The sequence below is a fragment of the Macrobrachium nipponense genome, chromosome 9, assembly GCF_015104395.2.
Source record: "Macrobrachium nipponense isolate FS-2020 chromosome 9, ASM1510439v2, whole genome shotgun sequence".
Lineage (NCBI taxonomy): Eukaryota > Metazoa > Arthropoda > Malacostraca > Decapoda > Palaemonidae > Macrobrachium > Macrobrachium nipponense.
In genome coordinates, this window is record NC_061110.1 from 13,797,713 (window position 1) to 13,815,745 (window position 18,033).

Consider the following 18,033-nt stretch of genomic DNA (forward strand, 5'->3'; position numbering starts at 1 on the left):
GCAACATGGCTGGTAGCATTCTTCTTTTGCAACGTGGCTGGTAGCATTCTTCTTTTGCAACATGGCTGGTAGCATTCTGCTTTTGCAACATGGCTGGTAGCATTCTGCTTTTGCAACATGGCTGGTAGCATTCTTCTTTTGCAACATGGCTGGTGGCATTCTGCTTTTTGCAACTTGGCTGGTGGCATTCTGCTTTTTGCAACTTGGCTGGTAGCATTCTTCTTTTGCAACATGGCTGGTAGCAGTCTGCTTTTGCAACTTGGCTGGTAGCATTCTTCTTTTGCAACATGGCTGGTAGCATTCTTCTTTTACAGCGTGGCTGGTAGCATTCTGCTTTTGCAACATGGCTGGTAGCATTCTACTTTTTGCAACATGGCTGGTAGCATTCTTCTTTTGCAACATGGCTGGTAGCATTCTGCTTTTGCAACATGGCTGGTAGCATTCTGCTTTTGCAACATGGCTGGTAGCATTCTGTTTTTTCAACTTGGCTGGTAGCATTCTTCTTTTGCAACATGGCTGGTAGAATTCTGCTATTACAACATGGCTGGTAGCATTCTTCTTTTTTGCAAATGGCTTGGTGGGAACATTCTGCTTTTTTGCAACTTGGCTTGGTAGCATTCTTTTCTTTTGCACTTGGATGGTAGCATTCTTCTTTTGCGACATGGCTGGTAGCATTCTTATTTTGCAACATGGCTGGTAGCATTCTTCTTTTGCAACATGGCTGGTAGCATTCTGCTTTTGCAACTTGGCTGGTAGCATTCTTCTTTTGCAACATGGCTGGTAGCATTCTTCTTTTGCAACATGGCTGGTAGCATTCTGCTTTTGCAACTTGGCTGGTAGCATTCTTCTTTTGCAACATGGCTGGTTAGCATCTGCTCTTTTCAACTGCAAAATGGTGGTAGCATTCTGCTTTTGCAACATGGTTGGTAGCATTCTGCTTTTGCAACATGGCTGGTAGCATTCTGCTTTTGCAACTTGGCTGGTGGCATTCTTCTTTTTGCAACTTGGCTGGTAGCATTCTTCTTTTGCAACATGTCTGGTAGCATTCTTCTTTTGCAACATGGCTGGTGGCATTCTTCTTTTTGCAACTTGGCTGGTAGCATTCTTCTTTTGCAACATGTCTGGTAGAATTCTTCTTTTGCAACATTTTTGGTTGGTGGGGGGGCATTATTCTTTTGCAACTTGGCTGGTAGCATTCTTCTTTTGCAACTTTGGCTGGTGGCATTCTTCTTTTTGCAACTTGGCTGGTAGCATCGCTTTGCAACTTGGGCTGGTGGCATTAACTTCTTTTTGCAAACTTGGCTGGTAGCATTCTTCTTTTTGCAACTGGCTGGTAGCATTCTCTTTTGCAAACTTGGAATGGCGGGTAGCATTTTCTTTTGCAACATAAGGATGTAGCATTCTTCTTTTGCAACATGGCTGGTAGCATTCTTCTTTTGCAACTTGGCTGGTAGCATTCTTCTTTTGCAACATGGCTTGTAGCATTCTTTGCTTTTTGCCAAACAAAGGCTTTGCTGGTGGCATTGGTGATTTTTGCACTTGGCTGGTGGCATTCTTCTTGCAACATGGATGGTAGCATTCTGCTTTGCAAAACATAGCTGGTAGCATTCTGCTTTTGCAACATGGCTGGTAGCATTCTGCTTTTTGGAACTTGGCTGGTGGCATTCTGCTTTTTGGAACTTGGCTGGTAGCATTCTGCTTTTGCAACATAGCTGGTAGCATTCTGCTTTTGCAACATGGCTGGTAGCATTTCTGCTTTCGCAACATGGCTGGTTAGCATTCTGCTTTTGCAACATGGCTGAGTAGCATTCTGGCTTTTGCAACATGGCGGTAGCATTTCTGCTTTTGCAACATGGCTGGTAGCCATGTCTGCTTTTGCAACATGCTGGTAGCATTCTGCTTTTGAATAGGCGGGGTAGCATTCTGCTTTTGCAACATCATGGCTGGTACTACATGGCTGGTAGCATTTGCTTTTGCAACATGGATGGGTAGCATTCTGCTTTGGCAAACATGGCTTGCGTGGGCATTATGCTTTTTGCAACATGGCTGGTGGGAATTCGTTTTGCAACATTGGCTCCCTTTTGGCATTAAATTCTCTTCCAACTTGGCTAAGGTAGCATTCTTGATTTTGGCAAAACCATGGCTGTTAGGGCATTCTGCTTCTTTTTGCACCAACTGGCTGGGTAGCATTCTGCTTTTGCACATGGGCTGGTGGCATTCTGCTTTTGCAACAGTTCTGGTAGAATTCGCTTTGGCAACATGGCTTGGTAGGCATTCTGACTTTTGCAACATGGCTGGTGGCAATTATGCTTTTTGCAACATGGCTGGTAGGCATTCTGGCTTTTGGCAACATGGATTGCCTTTTTTAGGCCAATTCCTAAAAAACTTTTAACCAAAAAACATTGGACAGGTAGCATTCTGCTTTTTGCAACATGGTATGGTAGCAATTCTTTTGCCGTTTTGCAAAAAAAACCATGGCTCGGTAGGCATTCTTTTTTATTCTTTTTGCCAACATGGCTCGGTAGGACATTCTGCTTCAACTTTTGGCACCATGGCTGGTAGCAAATTCTTTGCTTTTGCTAACATGGCTGGTAGCCATTCTGCTTTTGCAACATGGGGCTGGTGGCATTCTGCTTTTGCAAATGGCGTGGTAAGCATCTGTTTTGCAACATGGATGGTAGCATTCTGCTGTTTGCAACATGGACTAGGTAGCATTCTGCTTTTGAAACATGGTGGTTTTGGCAAATTCTGATTTTGAAACATGGCCTGGTAGCATTCTGCTTTTGCAAACATGACTGGTAGCATTCTGCTTTTGCCAACATGGGCTGGTGGCATTCTTCTTTTGCAACATCAGGCCTGGTAGCATTCTGCTTTTGAAACAAATGGACTGGTAGCAATTATGCTTTTGGCAAACATGGCATGGCTAGCATTATGCGTTTTGCAACATGGCTGGTTAGGCATTCTGCTTTTACAACATGGCTGGTAGCATTCGTGCTTTTGCAAACATGACTGGTAGGCATTCGCTTTTGCAACCTTGGCTGTAGCATTTTTTTCTTTTTTGCTTTTGCAACAGCTGGTTTTAGCATTCTTTGCTTTTGCAACAGGCTGGTGGATCCTTTGCTTTTGCCAAACATGGCTGGTAGCATCTGTTTTTGCAAACATTACTGTAACATTCCTGCTGCACCAATGAAAACTGGTAGCATTCTGCTTTTGCACATGGCTGGTAGCATTATTTTCTGCTTTGTTTCATAACATGCTGGTAGCATTCTGCTTTTTGCAACATGACTGGTAGCATTCTGCTTTTGCAACATGGCGGTTTGCATTTCTTTTCTTTTGCAACATGACTGGTAGCATTCTGCGGTTTGGCAACATGGACTGGTAGCATTCTGCTTTTGCAACATGTTCTTGGTAAGCATCTGCTTTTTGCAACATGCTGGTAGCATTCTGCTTTTAACATGGCTGGTAGTCATTCTGCTTTTGCAACATGTGACTGGTAGCATTCTGCTTTTGCAACATGGCTGGTAGCATTCTGCTTTTGCAACATCATGGCGGGAGCATTCTGCTTTTGCAACATGGCTGGTGGCATCTGCTTTTGCAACATCGGCTGGTAGCATTCTTTTGCAACATGGCTGGTAGCATTTCTGCTTTTGCAACATGCTGGTGGCATTATTCTTTTCCTAACGTTGGCTAGTAGCATTCTGCTTTTTTGCAACAATGGCTGGTGGCATTCTTGCTTTTGCAACATGGCTGTAGCATTTCTGCTTTTGCAACATGGCTGGTGGCATTCTGGCTTTTGCAACATGGGGCTGGTAGCAGCTGCTTTTGCAACATTGACTGGGTAAGCATTCTGTCTTTGCAACATGACCTGGTAGCATTCTTCTGCTTTTGCAACATTGGGCTGGTGGCATTCAGGGCTTTTGCAACATGGCTGGTGGGCATTCTTGCTTTTGCAAACATGGAGCTGGTAGCAATTCTGCTTTTGTTTCAAAGGGCAGGGTTTTAGCAATTATGCTTTTGGCCAACATTGGCGGGTTGGCATTCTTCTTTTTGCAAACATGGTCTTGGTGGGGGCATTCGCTTTTGCAAACCATGGCTGGGTAGCATTCTTGCTTTTGCAAACGATGGCTGGTAGCATTCTGCTTTTTGACAAACATGGACTGGTAGGCAATTCCTTCTTTTTGCAACATGGCTGGTAGCATTCTGCTTATTTGCAAAACATGGCTGGTAGCATTCTGCTTTTGCAACATGGCTGGTAGCATTCTGCTTTTTGTAACATGGCTTGGTTAGATTCTGCTTTTGCAACATGGCTGGTTAGCATTCTGCTTTGTTTTTGGGGGGGGGCAAACATGGCTGGTAGCATTCTGGTAGCATTTCTGCTTTTGCAACATGCAACTGGGTGAGCATTTCTGGCTGTTTTGCAAACATGGCTGGTTAGGCATTCTGCTTTTGGCAACATGGCTGGTTTGGCATTCTGCTTTTGACAACATGGACTGGGTAGGCATTCTGCTTTTTTGCACAAACATGGCTGGTAGGCATTCTGCTTTTGCAACATGGAACTGGTGGCATTTTGCTTTTGCCAAACCATGGCTGGTAGCATTCTGCTTCTTTTGCAACCCATGACTGGTGGCATTTCCTTGCCTTTTTTTTTGTTTTGCAACATGGCTGGTAGCATTTCTGCTTTTGGCCAAACATAGGCTGGGTGGCATTCTTCTGCTTTTTGGTCAACATGACCTCGGTAAGCATTTCTGCTTTTTGCAACAAAATGGCTGGTTGGCATTCTGCTTTTTGTGCAAACATGACTGGTTAAGCATTCTGCTTTTGCAACATGGCTGGTGGCATTCTGCTTTTGCAACATGGCTGGTTAGCATTTCTGCTTTTTGCAACATGGCTGGTGGCATTCTGGCTTTTGGCAACATGGCTGGTTAGCATTCTGCTGTTTTGCAAACATGGCTGGTGGCAATTCTGGCTTTTTGCAACTGGATGGGGTAGCAATTCACTTTTTGCCAACATGGCTGGTGGAAATTCTGCTTTGTTTTGCAACATGGCTGGTAGCAGCATTCTTCTTTTTGCCATAACATGGTCTGGTGGCATTCTGCTTGTGTTTGTAACATTGGCTGGTGGCATTCTGCTTTTGCAACATGGGCTGGTGGCATTCTGCTTTTGCAAACCATGGCTGGTGGCATTCTGCTTTTGCAACATGGTCTGGTTGGCAATTCTGCTTTTGCCAAAACATGGCTGGTAGCATTCTCGCATTTTGTAAACATGGCTGGTGGCATTCTGCTTTTGGCAACAATGGATGTTAGCATTCTTCTTTTAGGCAACATGCTGGTTGGTACATTCTTTCTTTTGCAACATGGCTGGTGGTATTCTGCTTTTTGCAACATGAACTGGTAGGCATTCTGGCTTTTGCAAAACATTGGCTGGTAGCAATTTTCTTTGGCTTTTTAACAACTTGCTGATAGCATTCTTCTTTGCAAACATGGATGTAGCATTCTTCTTTTGCAACATGGCTTGGCGTAGTATTTTTACTTTTTTTTTTTTTGCAAACTATGGCTGATATGCATTTCGGCTTTTGCACATGGGCTGGTAGCATTCTTTTCTTTTGCAAACATGGCTGGTAGCATTTCTTGCTTTTTGCCAACATGGCATGGTCGGTCATTTTGCGTTTGCAACGTTGGCTTGGTGGACAAATCTGATTTTGCAACATGGATGATAGCATTCTGCTCTTGCAACTTGGCTGGTAAATATGATAGCAATTATACAGTAGTATTGAGAGGAGAATCTTGATGAATAACTTTCCTTATGAATGAATAATTTCGTGTTGACCCAGCGGTAGTAGGTATGCAACTTCTCTCTTCCTCGCTGGCGGCCATATGGGCTGTTTTAATCCGACCATATGGCGGATCGGGAATAGCATTGTCTCTTTATTCAGCGACCCCCATCGCCCAAATGAGCTCTCTCTCTCTCTCTCGACCCAAGGTATCTTTCACCTGCCGTTTCTGCACGTGATTTTCTGACAAATAATTAATCTCTCTCTCTCTCACTCTCTCTCAAGACGGGTGTGTGTGTGTGTGCGTGTGTTGAGACAGCTTTTATCGAGAGTTATTATCAGGATGAATATTTAATTAGGATTTCACATACATCAAAACTTATATAAATACGTATTTGAGGTAACTGTAGAGAATGTGGTGACGGCAAGTCCTCATCACATAAGCTACTTATTAAAGTGCAGCCACTAAGATCTAAGTTACTCACACTTTGCATACTTATTTACCTAAGTGTCACTGTGTAAGGGATGACACCGGTTTGGAACGACGGCAAATCATCTGTCACACACGGACATGGCAGGTTAATCATTATTCTTTGGAAGCTTGAATTTCAGGCAAAAGGCAAATCAAATGGCCCCTTTGGGATTGTCCCATATGAATAGGGCTCATCTTCTGAAAAATGAAAATAACGAGGCCTGTTGGGATTGTCCCATATGAATAAGGCTCATTCATATTCAGAGTAGTAATAAATAACCGAGACATGGCTACGTCACGGAATACTCATTAATCTGCAACATATGTTTCTTACGATTCTGTTGTTTCGATCTGAAAGCTATGCCCCTAAGATTTGACCTAATAAGCGGAGGCGGAAGTTACTCAACAAGAAATGGCAGCCATCTGTAAATGTGAGGGAGGCGGTATTTACTTAAAAGAAATGGCAGCCATTATCGAAGCCGCTTGTGAGTGTGAAGACAAGACGAAACCCCTAATGACAGACTGTGTCTAATTCTAGTAATGATCAAAGCCTCATTATAGACCGTTTCCCGTTACGGCAGACAAAGGTCCTGGTTGTCTGAAATGCAACCAAACCATGTGTGGGGACTTAAAAGGGATTATCGTCATTATTATTCCCTTCGGTGGAAAACTCCGGGTCAGACTTCCTGGCCTTGGTATGGTATGTTGATGGTCCCGTGATTACGAAAGGTGTGTGGTCTAGTTTTGAAAGTATGTCTTTTAGCCCGATTTTTTTTTTTTTTTTTTTTTTTTTTTTTGACTGATCTTATCTGTTCTGATGTATTCGTACTTTTATTTATCGTTATTTTTTTACTGTTTTATCATTGGTCATTTGTTTCATTAGTTACTCTTTGTTTCCCTTGGGGGTGGGGGGTATTTGTAATTCCGTTAGTTGCACTGTACGAATTACTCGAGATTCTTAGCAGCGTCCCTTCGACCCACAGCTGCAACCCTTTTCATTCCTGTCACTCTATCTAGCATCTTACCACCGCCATCTTGAATTCAGTTCAATTCAAGATGGCGGCGATCTTACATTCCACCCTCTCCTAACAATTGTTTAATCGTGCAACTGCTTTCAGGTTATCCTCCTGTTACACCTTTCACGCCTTTTTACTCTCAATTCCCCTTTCAGCACTGAATGACCTCATAGGTTTCAGATCTTGGCCTTTGAATGCCTAAGTTTTATGCTCTCCCCGTTTTCATATAGGGCCATAATAGAGAATTGTCATCTCGAGAGTAAGTTAAATTTGAGTAATAACAACTTGTTAGGGTTTGCATTTCTGCTTGATGTATCCCACCAAGCCTCAAAAAAAGTTGAGTATATCTAAGTCCGACTAGACCACTGAGCTGACTGACAGCTCTCTTAGGGCTGGCCTGAAGGATTAGATATTTTCACGTGGCTAGGAACCATTTGGTTACCTAGCAACGGGACCTACAGCCTATTGTGAGATCCGAACCACATTATATCGAGAAATTAATTTCTAGTTACCAGAAATAAATTCCTCTGATTCTGTGTTGGTAGAGCAGGGGAGCAAACTCGGACTATCAAATTGGTAGGCAAGCACGCAACCCACTCGTCCAGCGATGAACCCCTCCAAGTATATAGAATTATGTAATTTTTACAAAGAGCAGATGATGGTTATTTTAAAAAATTAAGTGTCTAGAAAGAGCCTATAAAATGTTGAACATTCGTAGTATTATATATATATGTGTGTTATATATATATATTATATATAAAAATATATATATATATATATATATATATATATATATATATATATATAATATATATATATAGTTTCAAATGAACGGGGTGAGGCTTATTAAGGACTGGGTCTTTGCGAAATCAGGCGTGGTTTGTCCGTAGAGTTTTTGTCTCGCCGAATTTCAGGAATTCTAATCTTCCTCCGTTTACTAAAAGGATATCTATGTTGACACACAGGTGAACAAACCTAAACTTTTTCATCTTTCTGTTGAAATGGGCAGCAGGTTATGGACAATGGAACTCTTTCTCTTCTTCCGTGTTTCCGAGTCTTTTAATGTTTGTGTCAAAACACAGTAGGAATCTTATTATTGGAATTTAATCCAAAAGGAGAGAGAGAGAGAGAGAGAGAGAGAGAGAGAGAGAGAGAGAGAGATTTTCTAATGAGGAGACCGGCAAGATTATAAGAAAAAAACGTGGGAACTCCATAAAAGAAAGCCGTGGGAAACATTGATTCTATTTTTTTTTTTTTTTATTTAAATTCATCTCGTGTTTACGCTGCGTGGATTTGGATCATTGCTCATACGTTCCGATCGTTTTCCATTGTTATTAAGATTTTTAATATATATGGAGAAGTTATTAAGATTTTTAACATATATGGAGAAGTTATTAAGATTTTTTAACATATATGGAATCCTTCCTTTTTCCTTAGTTTTTTTCTAATGATTAAGATTTTTAACATATTTATGGAGAAATATAAGATTTTTAACACATATCGGAGAAGTTATTAAGATTTTTAACATATATGGAGAAGTTATTAAGATTTTTAACATATATGGAGAAGATATTAAGATTTTTAACATATATGGAGAAGATATTAAGATTTTTAACATATATGGAGAAGTTATTAAGATTTTTAACATATATGGAGAAGTTAGTAAGATTTTTAACATATATGGAGAAGTTATTAAGATTTTTAACTATGGAGAAGTTATTAAGTTTCTTTAACATATATGGAGAGTTATAAGATTTTTAACATATATGGAGAAGTTATTAAGATTTTTAACATATATGGAGAAGTTAGTAAGATTTTTAACATATATGGAGAAGTTAGTAAGATTTTTAACATATATGGAGAATTTTTAACATATATGGAGAATTTTTAACATATATGGAGAATTTTTAACATATATGGAGAAGTTATCAAGATTTTTTTAACACATATGGAGAAGTTATAAAGATTTTTAACATATATGGAGAAGTTAGTAAGATTTTTAACATATATGGAGAAGTTAGTAAGATTTTTAACATATATGGAGAAGTTATTAAGATTTTTAATGTATATGGAAAAGTTAAGATTATAATCCCATTGTTATTAAGATTTTTAACATGTATGGAGAAGCTAAGATTATTCTCCCATTGTTATTAAGATTTTTAACATATATGGAAAAGCTAAGATTATTTTCCTATTGTTAATAGATTAATTATTTTTTTTACAGATACTGAGAGGTTTCGGTTATTTTCCAATTGTTAATGAGATTTTTTTTTCAAATATGGAGAGGTTTGGATAACTTCCAGTTATTAAGACAGGTTTTTTCATATACGGATATTTTGAGTAAGTTTATGGCCCCATTTTTTAAAAATATTTTGGAAGGATTAATAACTGATAGTAATGGTAGTCATATTAACTACCTGTCTTATGATGGTTGAATAATATATATATAATTTATGGATATTTTGAGGCGTAAATACTACTCTCTGTTTAATGCTTATTGTATAGAATGAAAAGAAGAAAAGGTTAAGTATGTCTTAGTTTAACCAGACCACTGAACTGATTAACAGCTCTCCTACGGTTGGCCCGAAGGATTACATATTTTTACGTGGCTAGTAACCAATTGGTTACCTAGCAACGGGACCTACAGCTTATTGTGGGATCCGAAGCACATTGTATCGAGATATTAAATTTTAATCACCAGAAATAAATTCCTCTCACTCCACGTTGGCAGGGCGGGGAAATCGAACTTGGGACTACTGAATTGGTAGGCCAATACGTAAACCACTCGTCCAACGAGGAACTGATACAAAGACCCGCATGATAGTAATAGTAATGATATTACCTTCATGAATAATGATACGATAGTTTATTATATTTTAAACTGTTAATTTTATTAGGTATATTTAAAGCTACACAGAACCATAAGGATGAGGTTGTCAGCCTGTACACTTATCTACTATAGTTGACTGATTACCAGGTATATGATTCATTGCTTTACTACCAATGTAACAAAATCATTCTGCCTCGGTTGGGGATCGAACTTGGGTCTCTTCATTCTGGTGGTAAGTGTCTAGTCAATCAATCAACCAATATATATATATATATATATATATATATATATATATATATATATATATATATATATATATATATATATATATAGTGAAATTAGAATAATTGAAGGAATAATAAAATTAAAATAATAAATAAATAAATACATATCTTTACATCATTATATTTTATTATTATATATAATAATGTATGTTTATGTTAACTTATAATATATATATTATATATATATATATATATATATATATATATATATATATGTGTGTGTGTGTGTGTGTGTTGTGTGTGTGTGTGTGTGTGTATATAAAGGTTTTTTGCCACGAAGAAAAAAATGAAAAAGCGAGATAGCCGAGTACTTTCGGTCCTGTTCGGACCCTTTACTTTTTAATTTTTTCCTTCGTGGCAAAAAACCTTTATATATATAACACACACACACACACACACACACACACACACACACACACACACACACACATATATATATATATATATATATATATATATATATATATATATATATATATATATATATATATAAAGTTCACTGTGTATCCATATGTGCGTGACTGAAATATTAGGCTACATGTTTGAAATCCTACCAGTCATTTGCAGTAAATCATGTGTGGTTAAGCGTTTTTCATGTGTAAGACTTGCTATTTAGAAGAAAAAAAATTTTTTTTTTCATCACTCTGGCCGCCCCCCCCCCCCCCCTCTCTCTCCCCGACCCCCACTCTCTCTCTCATCTCGCTTTTCCATCTTTTTATAATCATTCTTATTCTAGGCCTCCACAGATTCTCTATGTCCTCGTTCCCATAAGCCTCCCCCCTTTCTCTCTCTCTCTCTCTCTTGCTTTCCTGTTTTTCATAATTCTGCTTCTTGGCTTCCAAAGATTCTCTCTGTCCTAGGCCTCCATAAGCCTCACCCCCTCCCCCTCCCCGTCTCTCTCTCTCGCATACATAGACAAACACACCTGTATCTACCGCTGCTTAATTTACTATTCTTAACCAACGCCATCTGTCGCTCTAAGTCCCGTAAGTAAATGCTTCCTGGTGGTCTCTCTCTCTCTGTCACGACGGCCTTAACCCATTGGTATACGCATCCTTCATGATCATATAGACGTCCCGGTATTCCCGTTTTCTTTGACTTGTCAAGACTACGTTTTATGGAGGACTTGCTCATTCTTTCCCGTTTTCTCTGGTCCGTGTTATTTTTTGTGCTTTATTTATTTTTTTATTTTTTATTATTTATTATTTTAATTTTATATTCCTTTGAAGTTTAATTTTTTGTTTTAGCTTTTTGTATAAAAGAAAACTATTGAGATGGCTATTTCTCTATCTGTCCGTCCTCAGATCTTAAACACTACTGCGGCTAGAGGGCTGCAAATTGTTATGTTGATCATCCACCCTCCAATCGTCAAGCATAGCAAATTGCAGCCCTCAATCCTCAGTATTTTTTATGATATTCAAGGTTAAAATTAGCCATGTTCATTTGTCTCTCAACGCTGTAGGACAGGCCACGACCATTTCGATAGGAGACTGATATCTTCTTTCCAATTCTCTCACCACCCTGATTGTAGCCCTCAGCAGTTGACTAAACAATATGTATAATACCTTTTATAAGGCAAGAGAGGCATATGGGAATTTTAAGGCAACAGCTCGGTCTGAGAGAGAGAGAGAGAGAGAGAGAGAGAGAGAGAGAGAGAGAGAGAGAGAGAGAGAGTGCGTTGTTCTCGTATTTCTCTCTTTAACAATTGATCTAATGATTATAATCTACTTATTGCCACTCAGTCCTGTATATGGGGATTTATGAAGGGTACATGTATGTGTACGCACGGTGCACTGTAGGCAATTCTTAAGATTCCTTGAGGCATCCCTTCGGCCACTAGCTACAACCCTTTTCATTCCTTTAACTGTACTTCCATTCATATTCTCCATTCATATTCTCTTCATCGTACTTTCCACCCTCTGCAAACTCTAAGCTTCCCCTTTCGGCGCTGAAGGACCCCATCGATCCTATGGCAGATTCACATCAACCGTGCATTTGATGTTTAGGCCAGTCCCTTACAACGCTTCTGATTGGCTGTTGATAAGCCAATCACAGGGCTGGAAACTCTCAGTCTCTCGAGGGAGTTCACATAGGTAGGATGTATGTTCCACCTTTCCTGAAGGATACTTTTGAAAGACATATCCCTCAGGAGAGGTGGAACATAGCTCCTACCCATGTGAACTCTCGAGAGAGACTGAGAGTTTCCAGCCCTGTGATCGGCTCATCAGCAGCTAATTAGGAGCATTGTAAGGGACTAGCCTAGACATCAAATGCACGGTTGATGTGAATCTAATAGTACTTGGTATTTGGCCTAAATTTTGTATTCCATTCCTACATAATGTGTGGTAGAGAGGTACGAAAATCAGGGTCGATGTATATAGGTTTTATACAGGACTTTTGTCTTGCTTGGGGAGTTAGCCTATAAAATATTTTGTTGTTGTTCTTGATGGGGGTTTAGGAATGGTCTATGAAAAGGCCTAAAAAGGTCTGAAAAAGGTGTTTTGCATTGAGTTAAAGACGCAGGAATTTTAGGATAGGATATTTATGATTTATTTATTAGAATGAAAATGTGAAAAATGAATAATGTGCATGTTAAACAGTACAGAATAATTATTTCTTAATAAAACATAGCGTATTTATTTTAATTATCATTGGTGAAGCAAAGTGCTATTTGACCGTAGAGTTTACCACGCTCTCCCCCGCCCCCCCAAGTAAGCTGGAAGTCGGATCACGCCTTGTTCAGTTTCTTAACGAACTTTCCGGGCTTGTGTTGGTCTCCTGATCTCTAGACTCACCATATCCTTATCCCCTCCTACCCTGAATATCCCACCCTGCTCTCTCCCTCCCAGTCCTACCCTCCCCTCCCCAGCTACCAACCAGATGTCACTAGTTTTGGCGCTCACTCTGTCATCGTCTGTCCGTGACGAAAAGTAAGGGTTCCGTTTCTGTTTCTTTCTTATGATGCTTTTAAATCTTCTGCATAGCATAGAAACGTCCCCAGGTTGTTTATGGCACTTTCACTGATGCGTTCAGAGAGAGAGAGAGAGAGAGAGAGGTAGGTAGCTGTCTTAGACTTACGAAACTGACTGATATACAGGCATGCAGTATTTCGGTCGTAAACATATTCTTTAGATGTCAAGATTTTCCTAAAACTATAATATATATATATATTATATATATATATATATATATATATATATATATATATATATATATATATATATATATATATATATATAACTTGTTGCAATTCTTGCATAAATTCTCTGCTAATTAACCAAAAGATGATCACACATTCGGGACAACGACGCATGCGCGTGAGAAAGCCGCAGTGTAAACAACGTATTATTTGCAATTATCTTCACCGTGCATGATCTCGGCCTCGTTCTGGGGGGGTCGCTAACAGTACTCTCTCTCTCTCTCTCTCTCTCTCTCTCTCTCTCTCTCACACACACACACACACACACACACACACACAGTATTAAAACATGGAATGAGAAATCTCTCAAGTTCATGGCCTACCCAACACATTCAAGTTTTGGTGTATCAAGCAACGAAAAAACACTAATAACTGTCAAGAAACACCCCCCCCCCCCTCTTTCTCTCTCTCTCTCTCCCAGAACATTCATGCAGAATAACTGATACATGGTGAAATGTTATTGATCTATATAAATTGCTTTCAAACACTCATTCAGGTTTTGGATTTTTAAGCATTTATTTTCTAGATGAGGTTGCTAGACCCATGGGGATGGTATGGGTATGTGGATGTATGTTTGTAAGTATTTATGCACGTATTTCGTTTTCGCTTATCGGGGAGTAAGCCTACAGACTACTTTCTTGATGTTCTTGTTGGTGGATAGGAAAGGTCTACTTAAGAGCCTGAAAATGTGTGAAAAAGGTGTTTTGCGTTTGGTTAAAGATACAGGAATTTTAGGATAGGATATTTGTGATTCATTTATTAGAATGAGAAAGTAAAAAATGAATTGCAGAACATTTATTTCTTAATAAAATATAGCGTATTTATTTTAGTTTTCGTTGGTGAAACAAGGCTCTATTTGACCATAGATTTTAGCACGTTTTGATAGTTTTGTTATAGTGAATTTAGGCTACATTTCTCTTCGATTATTTTGTTTTCCCACTTATAACCGAGAATATATGAACGTGTCTAATTTGTGTCCTTTTTATTTGATCCTTGTTATTATTTCAGTGCCTCCACGTTACCAGAATTATTGTTGAATTGCATTTTGTAATGTAGAGTTGCATGTTAAGAAAAGCTATATGGATGTAACAATGAAACAATATCCGAAAGATACTGACGGGTTGAAAATAAAGCTTTAAGAAGAATATTAAGACTCAAGTGGCAGGATAGAGTTAACAAGGCGTGATCCTACTTCCTGCTTACTAGGGGCGCGTGTTAAAATCTACAGTCAAATACCGCTTTGGTTCCCCAACGAAAATGAAAGTAAATGCACTATATTTTATTAGAAATATTTTTTCTTTACTGTTTAACGTATACATATTTTTTACATTTTCATTCTATTGAATAAATCATAAATATCCTATATTAAAATTCTCGTATCTTTAACTCGACGCTAAACACCTTTTTCACACCCTCCCCAACAAGAACAACGACAACAGCAAAGAAGTTTGTAGGCTTACTCCCCGAGAAAGCGAAAATTATAGCATAAGTGAAATTACGGTGGTTCTCTATGCAGATGAGATCATGAAAACGGGGAGAATGAGATAGCTGGCTTGGGCATGGCCTTACCCCAACCCCTAGCCTAGAGTGTGTGTGTGTGTGTGTGTGTGTATGGAAACCACATAATTCGTAAGGCTGATCATTCATTCCCACCCTTCTCTCTATCATTAGAACAGTGTGGATGAACAGTAAAACCTGCTCTTAGAGATAAGTGAGCGCATGATGTCACCTCGATGGACTAATTAAGTCTTTGAGACATTCTAATCCTTGTAACTCTCTCTCTCTCTCTCTCTCTCTCAAACAGCACACTCCACGTACCAGCCTCTGTTGCATTTCGAGTCTAGGCTCACGAACTTCAACGATCCGGCCATAATTTCTGCAGTGCACAGAACACGTATTATTTGACGATGCACTTAGATAACGCACTTGGTCACGTGCGGAACATGGCAAGTCACAGTTAATCAAGCAATTTTATGTATTGTTACTGTAACCGTTTCGTTTGTAAAGTGGCATTTGCTTGATGAGTCTATTAGAGCCCATGTTATTCCTTAGGCTTATTTAGTGTACTGTACTTTTCTTCGTAAGCCATTTGCATGAATTAAATGTAATCTAGATTAGATTTTAGGATGTAATCACATGAAGAAAGAATGAGTAGGCTAGTCTTCAAACTACGATTAAAATGCTTCTCTGTCTTTTCACTTGTTATTTAAACAAATGCAATATCGTTCCATCACAAGGGCGCTGAATAATCCTAAGATTTCCGACGCTTGTTTCTCAAGACCTAAATTTCATAATCAATCAATATCGTTACATAATGTGACTAATTCAGTTATTGTTAAAGTTATATTAAGTATTGAGACCCTATAGGTATTACCTCTTGCGTAATCAACGCTCCAGGCTTGGAATTAGGCCTAATAGCGGATGAAAGTTATATCGACGGTAATTAAAATATAACAAGAGGAAATCAAATGCGACTTCAGTGGATAGAAAACTTTCATTCTCCTCACTAACTTATTTCTCAAGACAAATACTAAAACGTGTTTTTATATATTTCCAGTGTAATTTTTAAAAAATTACTGCAGCTAACAAGCCGATGGGATAACGGTCAATATCTGATAAGGCAAATAGCGCAATCTGGCATTTCACGAACTGCCTGAAATTTCAGGCAGGTAGCGACATGCGCTTAGGTACTACATTTGATCAACCGGGGGCTAGTACTAAACACGGGGAAATGCATTTGTGACCCCACTTCCCTCGGGACTAGTACTAAACACGGCGAAACGAAAGGTGTAGACTATTCACTGTTTCTCCGAGTTTAGTACTAGGCCCTGGGGGATTAAATGTCCTTGGTTGCATTTCGCTGTCTACCTGAAATTTCAGGCAATTCGAGCAATGCCTGGTTTCGCTATCTGCCAGTAACACACGCACAAAATATATAACTATAATGAAATTATATTCAAGTGATGTGTGTGAGTGTGTGTGTGTGTGTGTAGTTGTAGGAATCGTTTGTTGTAAAATTAATATGAGACTAGGTCTAGTCTCTCGAGTTACGATTGACCACGCATGAGTTAGGGTCCCAGCTCGTAAAAACATAATAACTGCAGTAGACCTTGATATTCAGCAACATTTTCGGAAACTTACTTATATGGACATCTTGCGCACACACTTAACGACTTCTAGTACCATTAACATGCAGTAAATCACCAATTACCCAAGAGATCACCTCGGATGTGAACGATATAGTCATTAAATCAGAAATTAGTCCGCAGGACTTTGTTACGAAATGTAATAATAATTGCCAACCGCAAGGAGTCTGTAAATTGTAGGGAAAAAATGTCATGATGTGTTAGGCGCATATGGATAGCGGCCATTGGTTTGTCTGTATGTGGTTTGTGAACACAAACACCAGAGTTAGGGACGCTGGCAGTCACTGGGTCACTCCGCCGACTCACTCATTCGCTCTCTGGCCACCTCCGAGACTGAAGCCTTATTTTAAACACTCCTATTTTTGTTGTAGAAGGGTACTTTTCCATTCATGTTTTTATTTTGTCGTTCGTGTAGGTTTGTTTAGCAGTGCTTTTATTGTGGAGTCGTTGCTCTTAACGTAGTTTTTCGCGTGAACAACTCGTAAGAAGATCGAACGAGCTGCCGAGAGTGTCATCGGCTAAGTGTTCCTTATTTAAGTGAGTGAGTGACTACGAACAGCTTTTGCGTTAATACTGAAACAAGCATAAATAGTGAGGAAAAAACGAAGAATGTGGTAATGTTTATGCTTACAGCCTTAAAGAAATGATAAAGGCATTCATTTAGTGATTACGTCTAGGCCAATAATACTACAAGGTGAACAACGTCGTTTAGTGTTATACTACACGTCGATTATATCTCTTGGCCTCCCACGTTGGAAATATACTGACGATTAAGTGACATGCTCCAAGTGACTTATGTGTAAGTATTCTTTCATACTTAAAATGTTATGCGGTTGGGGGACACCTACCATGATATAGGCTTGTGTTCGAAAACATTTTTTCCCATCCTCGACAACATTTTTAAAAAATCCAAACGTTTACGTCATTAGGCTCATAGAAACAACGAACATTTTAAAGGTATGGCTGTGATAGATTAATAATACTTTTAAAAGAAGCTTATACAAAATTCAACGGAACTTTTCAGGAAAAAAGCATGTTAATTTGATCATTATGTCTGTGGCTTGGAAGCCAAGCCATCACTGCTGGGTAAGGCTAGGCTAAGAAAGGTTGTGTTAAACGTGTGGTAGATAGGTTGAGTATCCGTTCACTCCCAAAGTAAAACGGCGTATAAATCGATTGAGTTGGACAGATGAGTTAATGAAATTTGAATAATTTGAGGGGGAATTCTTTTCTGTACGTTTACCACACATATGACTGGCATAGGTAGCTGTGTTAGTATTGGTTTGAAGCTGAGTATTAAGACTGAATGTGTCGTG

General features: G+C 39.0%; 1 protein-coding gene across 1 annotated transcript in view; it reads right to left on the minus strand.

Annotated features, from left to right (window-relative positions):
• Positions 1 to 1,119, minus strand: part of LOC135218626 (uncharacterized) — a 1,206-nt gene extending 87 nt beyond the window's left edge. Inside the window, exon 1 of the mRNA XM_064255063.1 lies at positions 1 to 1,119. This exon is cut by the window's left edge and continues 87 nt beyond it. Within this exon, the coding sequence (XP_064111133.1) occupies positions 1 to 1,119 (1,119 nt within the window).
• Positions 1,120 to 18,033: the final 16,914 nt, after the last annotated feature.